This window comes from Camellia sinensis, chromosome 7, assembly GCF_055761805.1.
Source record: "Camellia sinensis isolate YWXY chromosome 7, ASM5576180v1, whole genome shotgun sequence".
Taxonomy (NCBI): domain Eukaryota; kingdom Viridiplantae; phylum Streptophyta; class Magnoliopsida; order Ericales; family Theaceae; genus Camellia; species Camellia sinensis.
Window position 1 is genome coordinate 23,610,901 of NC_138967.1, and position 12,883 is coordinate 23,623,783.

A 12,883-nucleotide genomic window follows, 5' to 3' on the forward strand; every position below is an offset into this window, starting at 1 on the left:
TTTGTTTAGTAGGAAAGGTCCAAGAATTTTTTTTTATTAGCTAAGGTCCCTCAACATTTTCACAGAGAAAATTTGACTCAGAGAAATTTCGGTTCCGACTCAGAGAAATATCAATTTTTATAGAGAAATTTCAAAATTTCTCTGGTATGATCACAGAGAAATTTCTTGAGTTGGGCAAAATATCTCTGAGTCGAATTTTTTCTGTGAAAATATTGAGAAACCTTAACTATTATTAAAATATTGTATATCATTTATCTTATAAAATCTTAATATCAGGTACCTTGAAAAAAATTCTCTAAAAATAATGAATGTTTTCAAAATTATCATTATTTTTGTTTTTGAAAATACATGAATAATAAAAACCAAAAATACAAGAATGACAACAAACATTTTTAAAAAGTCGAACACACTGCAGTAAAAGGGTGGAGGGTTCAAACATAACGAAAATGAATTTGTTCATACACTTTGAAAATGTGAATAATACATAAGTTGTGATTGATCCAAACACAACAGGTCCTATATTCAAAGTATGTTGATCTCATTCAAAGTTATGGGCTCCACTATTTCAGACCAATCATAAACTGTGCATTATTTACACACTCAAAATCGGATTCAAACATAGCCTAAGTATCTATTTGAATGAATGTAAATTTCAAATTTTAATTTAAGATTAAAAATATTAGTTAACCAGCTATTACAACTGAGGAAAAATTATTAATTTTTTAAGAAGTTTAACTCTTTTAGCAGCCGTACTTCGATTGTGTCTCTTTGAATATAGAACTTGGGCGCAAAAAAAAAAAAAAAAAAAAAAAAAAAAAAAAAAAAAAAAAAAAAAGAAGAAGGAGGAGGGAGAGGTATCGATGATTTCCTTTTGTAGCCCAATGGGCCTAATATTGGGCCACCTAAGTCAAAGAACATAATCAAAAGAAAGACACTTTCAAAGTGGAAGAAAAAAATTCAATCATACATTAGTGGGGAGATTCAAACTACTAATCCCTTAATGAAATACAAAAGCTTTGGACAATTACGCAAGCCCCGTTAGTTGTATTTATCTACTTAAAACATCTACAAACTCATTGTCTTTCAATCTCACATTATTTCATATGAATGAACAAAAATCACAATGTTAAATTAGTACAACAGTTCGACACCACTCCGCACTCTGTTGACTTAAACTTAAGATCTCACATTGCTGATATCTAAATGCTCTTTATGAACACGTGAGTTACAACCTAAATCTTGATTTAGTTATAGTTGTTAGCCTACTTGTAATTTGTGTTTTTTATGCTTTTGAAAAAATGTGATTTTGGCAATCACATGCGTACGTGTTACGAATAGTAAGAGAGGCGTTAAAGATAGTATTTAGTTCTTTAGAACAAATGTTAGAATGAAATAATTATTTTGTCAATGTCAATTCCTTCATTTGATTCACTAGAAAGTGATAGAATATACATTTTAGATTAAATCATTATTCATTAATATAAGAGAATGATATTTTCAATAGGAGATTAAGGTCTTCAATTTTTTTAGACAAAAATGCCCCCTTTACACTTTTGCTTTTACAAGAAAATTCATTTGTTGAAATTATAATCTCATGACAAGAAATTCATCTTTTTCTCTTGTCTCTCCTCTGTCATCAAGAAAATTCGTTGCTAGCCACACACTCTTACATTGATTCTTACATTTCACCAAACATTGGGAATGACCATTTCTACTTTATTCCATTCCAGACTCACTCCAATCTCTATTATATTCATGCCCGAAATTATTTCAGTTAATCAAACCCCCTTAAGCGTGTGTTTGGATTAAAAATTTGGGGAGAGATTTATGTAATTAAACCAAACCAAACTAAGTATTGTGTCTCAATCAAGTACAACTAGCTACATAAATCTTTTTTATCCATTCAGTTCTATTAAGAGCTATTTGCTTAGTTAAATGAAATATATTCTTTTTTTTTTTTTTCCAGTACTACCTCCTATATCAACTTAAGTTTTTTTGTAGAGGAATTTGTGTAAGAAAAAAATAAATAAATAAAAATGAACAAAATTTACCTTGTATTTTGATCTTTCCTCTTTTTTTTTTCACAAATCTTATTTCAAATTTTCTATCCAAACACTGACCAAATATATTGTGAGAATTATCAACTCATGTAGCAATTGAGGATTGGTTCCACACGCAGGGACGCAATGCAGCTAGAGCAAAGATATAGGTACTTGATTTTTTACAAATTATTTAAAATGAGTTTCTAATACTATACTATGTGAGTCCCACTTGTAACAAAGTGTATGAAAAAAATGTGTAAAAAATTAAGTACATCAAATCTAATCTAATATTGTTGATGCAACTAACCAGCTTCAACTGATGGAAAAGTAACATGCACAGGTGTCACCAAGTAACATCCAATTGGTGAGAATCCAATAGATAAAGCAAAAGCCACAGCTGGGCACAAACAAACAACCATAGCCACTGTTGGGCACAAACAGACCCACAAAACAGCTTCAACACAACCATAAGCAGCCAACTTCTACTGAAAGGCAGAGTAAGACCAGAATAATTAGCAGACTAGCAGATCAGCAAGACTATTAGCAGGTTAGCAGACCATTAGCAGACAACTTCAACCCTCAGACCCTCTTTTTAGCACAACAGAGCACTACAGTAAGGCATACAGATTAACTAAACCTAGCTTGATAGCTTGACAAATCAACTCAATGGCAGCCCCTTATTTGCCTGCAGTTGAGAACAATATCGTTGACAGAGAAGAGGAAGTCCTTGAGAGAGGCTTTGAGCCAAAAAGCTAATCTGACTTTGATGAGTTCCCACAGGTCAGCCGAGTTAGAATGGACATTAGAGAAAACACACTCATTCCTATGCTTCCAAAGAAACCAAAGGACAACTAGGGGAATGGCTCTCCAAAATTTTCTGAGTAAACACTTAAGATTCACCCCCATCCACCAATTAAGCAGACCTGCCACAAATATTGGAATACACCATTGAAAACCCTAATCATAAAGCACAGAGGACCAAATGGCCCAAGAGAAAGTGCAATATAACAGAACATGATGAGCAGATTCTGGAGTAGAATTGCAGAAGATGCAAGAGATGGAATAGTTGTTACCTAGAATGCCAAAATTGTGCAAGAATTCAGATGTTTTAATTTTGTTTTTCTAGGCCAACCAACCAAAAAAGTGGACTTTGGGGAGTAAGGTGTGATTCCATATAAACTTGCACATGCTGAGAGAAGGCCCAAGAAGAGATGTGCTAAAGGAGTATAATGAAGACATAGAGAAGATACTAGAACCAGCAACTGCAACAGCCCAAGCTAAAAGACTGTCAACACACTCAAGACTTAATGTAGGAGCAGAGAATAACAAGGCAAGTAGTCTAACTTTAACAGCCAATTCCCAAGCATATAAAGCTCTTATATCTAGGAAGTTCCAATTATTAAAGCTAGTTTTCATTGCATAAAAAAAGTAAAGGGAACCAGACTTGGCAGAAGAGAGAGTGAATAGAGAAGGGAACACATCTTTGAGGGAAGTGACTCCACACCACTTATCATGCCAAACTTTGATTTTGCGGCCATCTCCCACCTTGATTAGGCAATTATCCAAGAAGTAGTTGAATATGTTCCTACTCTGAACCCGTATGAATGTAATGTCCTTCCACACCCTAGAATGTTTGTAGGAAGATTTCACAAGAGGATGCCAGCAGTCTACCTCTATCTTATATTTACTACATATAACTTGCCTCCATAGTGCATTAGTTTGAATACCAAATTTCCACTACCATTTGAGAAGCAGACAAGTATTGACATCCCTAATCCTTCTGATGCCCAGACTCCCTTGGGGAACACTCTTTGTTACTTTTAACCATTTCACCAAATGAACATTCCTTTTTAATTCAATACCACCCCACAGGAAAGCAGCCTCAATTTTCTCAAAGTTACGAGCCATACCTTCAGGCATCCTAAAGAGAGAAAGCTAGTACACAAGTAAACTTGATAGGGCAGACTTAATCAGAGTTAATCTTCCAGCGAAGGACAACATTTTCCTCGCCCATCCTGAAAGTCTTGCTGTAACATTTTCAAGCACAGGTTTCCAAGTTGATTTCCTACCTAGGTTGGCACCTAAAGGCAACCCTAAAAATTTCAAAGGTAAATTAAGCACCTTACAATTCAAGAGGTGTGCAAAACAATGCAGTGACTCCTCCGCCACACCAACTCCACAAACAACACTTTGTGGTAATTGATTCTCAAACCGGATAGAACTTCAAAGCATCTAAGGATTCTTTTGATAATAACCACTTGATCCAAATCTACTGCACAGAAAAGAATAGAGTCGTCATCAAATTGAAAATGAGATAAAATGAGCTTATTAGCTCCAACCAAAACTCCTTTAAGTATGCCAATATTAATTGCTCTGGTAAGAAGAATATTAAGCCCTTCAACCACAATATTGAAAATGAATGGTGATAATGGGTCTCTTTGCCTAAGGCCTCTTTGTAGAGAAAATTCACTAGTTGGTGATCCATTCACTAGTATAGAGATCCGGGGCTGAAAACATACAGGCTTTCATCCAAGAGATCCATTTAGACCCAAAACCAAAACTGGACAACATGAAGAACAAGAATTCCTTGTTTACTGAATCAAAGGCTTTCTCAAAGTCCAACTTGATAATTAGCCCTTGCCGTTTGGCTTTCTTCCAATCATCAGCTACTTCATTTGCAATAAACACCCTATCAATGATATTTCTTCCACCTATAAAAGCTGTCTGAGTCTCACCAATAATTGAGGGCATTATTGGCTTCATCCTATGCACAAGGACTTTTGCCAAAATTTTGTATAAAGAACCAACCAGGCTAATGGGTCTATAATTAGTCAGATTAATGGGATTGATAAGCTTGGGAATGAGGGTAATGAAGGAGTTGTTGATACCATAGGTGAGCCTATTGTTTGTGTAGAAATCTCTAAAAAATTACATGATCTCCTACTTCATAACTTTCCAATATTTTTGATAGCACAACAAGTTAAACCCATCTGGGCCCGGAGCTTCGTTACCATTACTCTCTTTGATGGTTGCCAAAACCTCTGCTTCAGTGAAGTCAGAAACTAGGTGGAGAGATACAGAGTTGACTTTAATTGATTTGAAATCCCCATCCAACACAAGCCTATTCACCCAACTTTCCTTGAATTAATTCATGAAATGAAGGATCACCTCATGTTTGACTCTACAAGGTTCCTCATAGGACACACCATTTACTGAAATGGAGTTGATCATATTTCTACTTTGTCTAGTACTTGCAATAACATGAAAATACCTAGTATTTTTGTTCCCTTGCAGGGAACAATTCAATCTGAATTGCTGATGCCATAACCACTCCATCCTTCTATAGAGCTTCCACACTTCACCTCTAACCTCCCTTCTTATGTCCTTTTCTGAAACAAGTAGGTCTCTAGCCTTTGCAGTGATGTCTAGTGTATGCAATTCATCCTCTGTAGCCTTAAGCTTAGATGAGGCATTGCCAAACACTTTCGAATTCCATTTCTTTAATTCCAACTTAAGTTTTTGTTGGATTATATAACCAATCCAACCCACAAAATTAGAACTCTTCCAACAAGTAGTAAAGAGATGAGAGAAACTGGGATGCAAAGTCCAAGCGTTGATAATTCGGAAAGGTTTGGGCCCCCAATTTCTTTCATCTTCCATTAACAATAAAGGGCAATGATTTGATATGAGCTGAGGCAATCCCCAAAGCTTCATGTTGAAGTGAATTAACCATTCAGGGCTTAGCAAGACCCTATCAATTCTGCTCCATTTCTATGCCTCCTGAGCATTACACCAAGTATATTTTCTACCATAAAAAGGAAGGTCATTCAGTTCACATGCATCTATAAACTCATTAAGTTGTTTCATACCTCTATCTCTTCGGGAACAACCAACTCTCTCTCTCACACATATGCCTTATCTCATTGAAATCCCTTCCCAAGCACCATGGAAAAGGGAAAGAGACCTTAAGGTTAAGAAGAGTATTCCAAAAGGAGGATCTGCTGCTAACCTCACTGGGTGCATATATATTAAGCAGAACACAATGAAAAGAGTTATATAATGTACCTGAGAGTAAAATAAATCTCCTATTGCAGCAGCTGCCAGCTAATTGGAAAACACCTAGATCCTAGATGCACAGAAGTCCTCTTGCAGATCTTTCAGGGTCCACAGACAAGAACTCCATATTCCTATTACCCTAAAGCCGCCTAACCACAGTGCCTGAAGCCACTACCTTCTTAGTTTCTTGAAAGAATGCGACATCAATGTGCCTATCTTTTAGGAGGTTTTTAATTCGACCCCTCTTCTCAGGCTTGCCAATACCTCTAACGTTCCAAGATAGAAGCTTCATAAAGAGACAAATTCACACACTATAATTCCCCAGCTACTACTATTACGGCTTAGCCTTACTCTCCTTGATAATTCTCTCTTTGTCCTTAAGCTCCAGATCATTGATCTTATCCATCACTACATCTTGTTTCCCTCAGAAGTTTATTCCGAGTTTTTGCCCCAGTTGAATAGTAGCTTTAGCTTCTTTGAGGAGATGGCTATGTGAGCTTGAATAACCCTTGGAGAGATCTGATTGTGCAAGGGCAGCTGCTGCTGGTTTAAAGATAACATATTTGGAGGTATGTTTGCTGATAGTTGATGCTTTGTGACCATAAAGTCGAGCAAAATGAGAGAAGCCCTCTAGTTTCCTGGTATTCCATAGGTGACTGAGGGTGGTAGTAGGTGTTTTGAATTGGCCTTGACTCAAAGTTTTCGACCCACTGGTAGCTATATTTGTATGTGGCCCAGGGGATGTGGAAAGTAGCAAGCCATTTGTAATGGGCCTAATGCTCTGAGATTCATTTGGGCCTTGAGCAAACTACTCACTTAGTGGGTGGGCCAAGTCCACCTCAAGAGTAATAACAAGCCCAAGTCCCTCTCTTGGTCCACTAAGACTTTTGAAAAAACCATGTGTGAAAACTTGCTTAGTACACTTCTCAGACTTATTATTGCTCTTAGGACAAGGTGCACGCTCCTCCATCATTGCCTCTTTCACACCTACAGCACTAGGCCTGCTGAACTCAACATCACACTGTGTCTCCTCAACCATTGTGCCCACCTCCTCTTCACTGTAACATTGAATAAGCTCGTTCCTTTTTGCCACCTCATTGGGGAGAAGCCACAACACCAGACATATCATATCTTGTTACCACCTCATTTTCATCTCCCTTCTCCTTGTAAAACTCCTCAGTAGGAGTAGCTTCCACTACCCTGTAAAAATTAACATTAGAGTCGTAATCTTCCACTGCTAAACTAGAGGTCTCCTCTGAATTGCCAAGATGATCTTCATAGACAAGTATTGGGTGTAGTTTACCCTTGCACTCCAGGTTTATGGTTTTGTTAATGAGCTCCATGCACGAAGTAACAACTTTGACACTAGAATAGGAAAATGACTTCGGACGGCTAATATCACCCTCCAAATTAAGGATTGTCCCCCACAAAGAGCCAATGTTGTTTAGTGTGTTCCTGTTCCAGAGGTTTAGGGGTATACCTTCGCACCTCAACCATACACATCTCTCTTGCTCTATATGGACTCCTGGGTTCCGTTCCAACACAAACAGACTCCAGGCTTGAAACCATTCCTTGATACTATGTATATTGAGCTTCATCTCCTCCTGGGATTTGAAGATCAAGACTACATCGTAACCTCCCCCCTCTCTGACCACAACTTGATCTAACCCCTTCTCCTTCAGGGCCTTTTTGATGCTGTGAATGGAATAATCCGAGTGCAGCCTGATGAGTACACTTTCATAGAACCAACCATGACCATCTTCATTGACTTTGATGGTCGTGACTGCTGTTCCAGCTGCTGATCTTGTGACCTCTTTTAGTACCTTTGCAAACGATTTGTGGCCAATATAAGGTATTTTACCCTTGCTTCTATGTAGGTCAAACGCCTCTCTGCTGATCTGGGGCTGACCCCTGTTATGCACATGCTTTGAGTTCTTGTCATGAATGACGTATTTCACTTCGAGTACCCTGTCATCCACCAAAAGTCCATTTGCTTTCTGTATGGCGATATCTGAGGCTACAAGGCAGTCGTATCTCAGAAAGCCAAATCTTGAGTTTGTCGTTTTCCGTCTTTTGAAAGGGATGAAGACATCTTGGACGATGCCAAACTTTGTGAAAAGTTTGAACAATGATTTAGCATCCATTGACCTTGGTAGATTGTCCATAAACACAGTAAATAGACCATTCCTTGCTATTTTTCCCCGAGTTCCGCCTCCTCTTCATTGATTCACCACCAGAATCCAACCGCCATTTCCTCCTATTTCTCCATATGCTTTTGTTTATAGATTCGAAGACTATCATTAAGGATTACCACTTGAATGTCTTCCCCATCAAAATATCCTAGGATTTATAGTTGAAGTGTAACTGCATACAAATTATATGTGATCGTACCTTATATAAAAAGGCATAAAGGGATGCCCACTCAGTTTCTTTTTGTCAAGGGGAACCAAATTGACAACCCCGAATAAGACAATCAACTCAATGGACCTAAAACTAATGATTTAAACCCCAGTTGGCCTAACCCAATGTCACTTGGTTTTTGTTAACAGGCTGGTCACCAACAACACAAAGGCCTATGATAGTTGTAATGGTTCTTTATTTGGGCGACAATGGAAGGTTGGACCTGATCAAGGTATGTTCATCAACTTGGCCATGGAATCTTTTTTTTTTTTTTTTTTTCTCCCAAAATTATATATATTTTTTGGGTCTTAATACACTTTCGGTTGTTTAATTGCATCTTAAGATGTTTGTATTTTCAAACTCCTACCATTTGTACCATCTCTGTTTGGATTCAATTTCAAAATTAATTAATTTTTTTTTAAAAAGTAAATTATTTTTGACAAAATTAAACACTGAAAAGATATTTTTTAAATTTATTTTTGCCTTTAAAAAATTTAAAATCGTATGAAAATGATGAGTATTTTATATTTATGGGCGAATTACACTGACAGTCCTTGTTATTTGGGATTTGTGTTATTTTAATTTTTGACTTTTCAATTATAATACATTTAATCCTGAATTTTAAATCTTATTTCAAACAAGAATAATTAAAGATATTTCCTTTTCAAACGGTCCTTTTCAAGAATAAAGTTGTCATATAACTTATTTTGTGTTTATTAACTTGTATGTTGCTTGAAATGTAATAACATTTTTTTTAATGAATAACGTTGAAATTTTCTTGGTTATAAAGTTATGTTTGGTTTAGTTTTCAGAATATATTTTCAATTTTTTTTCTAAGAAACTAAAAATTAAATTGGTGAAAAAAAAAATTAAAAACACATCATTTTTATATAATTTTATCTTTTGAGAGGGTAGAAATAGTTTTTTTTTTAAATTAGTTTATGTTATTTCAAAAGTCAAACATGACAACATTTTTGATGTTATTATTAAACAATTCATTAAATCAAAAAATCCAAAATTAAAAATATTTTATGTATTAAACATATCGATTACATCTATTATATGATAACCAACAAATAAATAAATGTTAATAATAAATACAACTATCCATTATATGATAATTATCCAAAAATATTAATAAAGATAACAACCCATTACATGATCATCATCCAAACACATACTAAAAATTAATTTGGTAAAAAAATTAAAAAAAATGTAAAAGATTTATTATTTGTATATAATTTTATCTTTGATGGATATAAATAATTTTTAAAAATTCAAAAATGTATTTTTTAAATTTATTTTTGTCAAGTTAGTTTATATTTGACCAAATTGACTTTACCATTGAAATGGAGCAATGAAGTTTTCAATTGTCTTTATTTAGAACGAGATTCAAAATTCAAAATTCAAAATCAAACGTATCACAATTAAAATATCAAGGATCAAAGTGATACAAACACTAAACTATAAGGACCGTTAATGTAATTCGTTCTTGATTTATTATTTTTACTAAATTAATTTTAAATTAAAAAAAATCAAAAAATATATTTTGAAACTAAACCAAATAGAGAATGATAGAAAATCTGTAATGATTGACCAGAGGTTATGGATAAGGTTATTCTAACTTCATGCCACAAAAGGATGCTCCTTTGGGGCATCATTATTTTCTCAAACTCTGACCCGACATAATTGATTGTCAGCCAAATTTAATACAACCCAAAAAAAAGTAACCCCTCATTGGGACACTGGTAGATGTTAACTACTTTGCCATAACAGGTGTCCAAACTATTATGCAACAGGAGTACTGTGCATCTGCTAACACAACCTCTAAGTATCAATCCCAAGTACTGGGTGTGGGTTGGCTTACCAACAAGCCACCACCCCTCTCCCCTTGGTTTTTTTCCTTTTAGTTAGTGCAACAACCTAAAGTTATTTTAGAAAGGTTGTTAAAAGTCATCTTTTAATTTTTAATTTATTTTGAATCACATCATCTTTCACATTTTTTACACATCATTTACAGACACCACCTGTATTCTTTTGAAATCACATTTCATCCCCTCTATTATATGAACTCACACTATTAATAGTTTGTTTGGCATAAACTAAATAAGTATACTTATTTAAATAAATACACTTATTTGGTCACATTACATCTCTATTTTTTTACATATCTTTTGTAAAAAGTCTAAAAAAAACACTTATTTAGATTATTCCAATTTTTTTTATAGTAAGTTTACCATTACACCCTTACCATCTCCTCTCTTCGAGGTATTTTGAAAAGATGATTAAAAATTAATTTTTTAATTTTTTTTTAACTTTTTTTAAAAAATCATATAAAAAATATGAAAGATAATATGACTTAAAAAATGCCTTCAAACCCACTTCTTAACAAAACTTTACTCTCTCTCTGTTCATGCTCTTCATCACCACTATCCGTCTACCAATTAACAACCACCATTCCCACCATTACTCCTTCAAAGTCAAAGCCCACCAGAAAATTCAATTACAGTTTGAGAGAAAAAGATAGAAGAAAATATATAAGGAGAGAGGAGAGGGACGCTCAATGGCAAGTGGTCATGCAATAGACGATCAAAACCCAACAATCACAATCAACAATCGGAGGAGAGTAAGCTTGGGGAAGAGAATGAGAAGGGGGAGGTAGGGGAAAGAATGGACGGTGATGGTGCTTCGGTCAAGAAGATGAGGGTGTAATGAGAAGGTGGGTCTTCCTTTCTTATTAATTTATTATGTTGATTTATGCTTTTGGTTCCTGTTATGCTCTGTAATCACAAAACGTATTCGAAATTGATTGAAAGACATATCCTAGCTTCCATTAACTTCCAATAATGGAGTATGTCCATAACAACAAAGCTGAAATGGGAGTCCAGTTTCAGGAAGAAAGAATGCATCTAGAATGGATATCTATTTAATTTTATACATTCTCTTCTCACAAAGTGAATTGGAACTAAACCAAAATTCTTGCAAAATTTAACAATGCAACTATTTTTTTATTTGCAAAAATTATGACTGGTTCTAAGTTTGTGAAAGTTCATTGATTTGAGTTGCATGGAGTACTTCTTACAAAACAAACAAGTGGAAGAGAGGAGAGTCGAGAGTGACTGAAATACAGACTAGAACGGTCAACTTGGCATTTTAGCTTATATTTTTGCTGATGTCATCGCTTTTCTATCCAGTCAACAAACAGAAGGAATAAATTGTTCAATGATGATACATCTCCTAATTTTAAAACTCTAATTGAGCTATAATGATGTAACAGAGAACAAAATAATAATAATAATAATAATGTCTAAGAGTTCTAATTTGAGAGCTCTAATGCGAGTACGGATTTTCTCGTTACTTTCTCTACTTGGCTCTCTCCTTGCAACGATTAAGATTCACTTTAAGAGAATCTAACGGCTTAGATCACTTTATTAAAAAAATTAAAAATTAAAAATTAAATTTTTTTTGGAGTGATATGGGTCATTGGATTCTCTTAGGGTGAATTTTGATCGTTGTAAAGAGGGAGTCAAGTAGAGAAGGCAAAGAGAAACTCTTTGTTCAACTAATGCAGCTCTAATGATATGGAGAGTGCCTATGTGAAGGTGGGGCCCACTCTCATTAGAGCTCCCTTATTAGAGTTTCTAATTATTTTTCTAAATTGTTATAAAAAATTATAAAGTAAGGTGTGGGATGGGAGTGTGATTTTGAATAACAAAGGGGGTGGAAGTGTGATTATAGATATGTTGAGGGAGTGTCAATGTAATTTATCCTCCTTTAATAACACTAAAAGGTTTAAGAAAAATTTAAAAAAAAAAAAAAAAATAACACTAGAAGTTTTGTTGTTGTTGTTGTCGTCGTTTTTTTTTTTAATTTTTAATTATAAAGCAATTAATAGATGATGAAAACAAATCTTATTACTTGTTTTCGAAGGTATTGGATGACTAGAAAACAGATAAATCTAACAAATCTTGTCTGTAATGAATTCATAACTGTAATCCATAACAATGCACTACTCATCTTACCACAATAAAAAGAAACATAATCCTTCAAAGTAAAAAAAAAATTAAAATGTCAGAAAAATAAAAATGGAAATGTTTAGTAATGAGTTATCGGATATATATTTTTTGTTCGACAGTAGGTTATTGGATATGTATTTTGTTCAGTAGTGTGATTCCGGGGGCTGTTTGATTTTGTTTGATTCTAGTACACCGAATAAAAGTTGAACAACTCTCTTCAAAAACAAAACGAAAACATAAAAAACAAAGGGGAAAAAAAAAAAATCACCATTATTTCACTTTTTTGGTGGCCCTTCATCACCATTATTCATCTATTGCTTTATTTTATGATCAAAACACTATAATTCTCACTTTTTAAAATTAGTTGTA

General features: G+C 34.5%; 1 protein-coding gene across 1 annotated transcript; it reads right to left on the reverse strand.

Annotated features, from left to right (window-relative positions):
* Positions 1 to 2,344: 2,344 nt before the first annotated feature.
* LOC114277116 (uncharacterized) lies at positions 2,345 to 5,702 on the reverse strand. Its single transcript, XM_082880516.1, has 8 exons — positions 5,314 to 5,702; positions 5,029 to 5,163; positions 4,562 to 4,941; positions 4,298 to 4,437; positions 3,784 to 3,977; positions 3,192 to 3,666; positions 2,966 to 3,115; positions 2,345 to 2,524 (listed from the first exon to the last, which is right to left on the reverse strand). Exons 1-8 carry the CDS (start codon positions 5,700 to 5,702, stop codon positions 2,345 to 2,347), a joined length of 2,043 nt encoding a protein of 680 aa, XP_082736642.1.
* Between the last annotated feature and the right edge of the window lie 7,181 nt (positions 5,703 to 12,883).

Bases quoted from the DNA above. Each gene is read 5' to 3' on its own strand.
- LOC114277116 (XM_082880516.1), bottom strand. From the start codon at position 5,702: ATGGAAGATGAAAGAAATTGGGGGCCCAAACCTTTCCGAATTATCAAC. The intron at 3,978-4,297 runs GTTATTATCAAA...CTTGTGTACTAG, and splicing joins CAGTAGATTTGGATCAAGTG to CTTTCTCTCTTTAGGATGCC. The intron at 3,667-3,783 runs GTAGTGGAAATT...CAAACATTCTAG, and splicing joins ACTTGTCTGCTTCTCAAATG to GGTGTGGAAGGACATTACAT.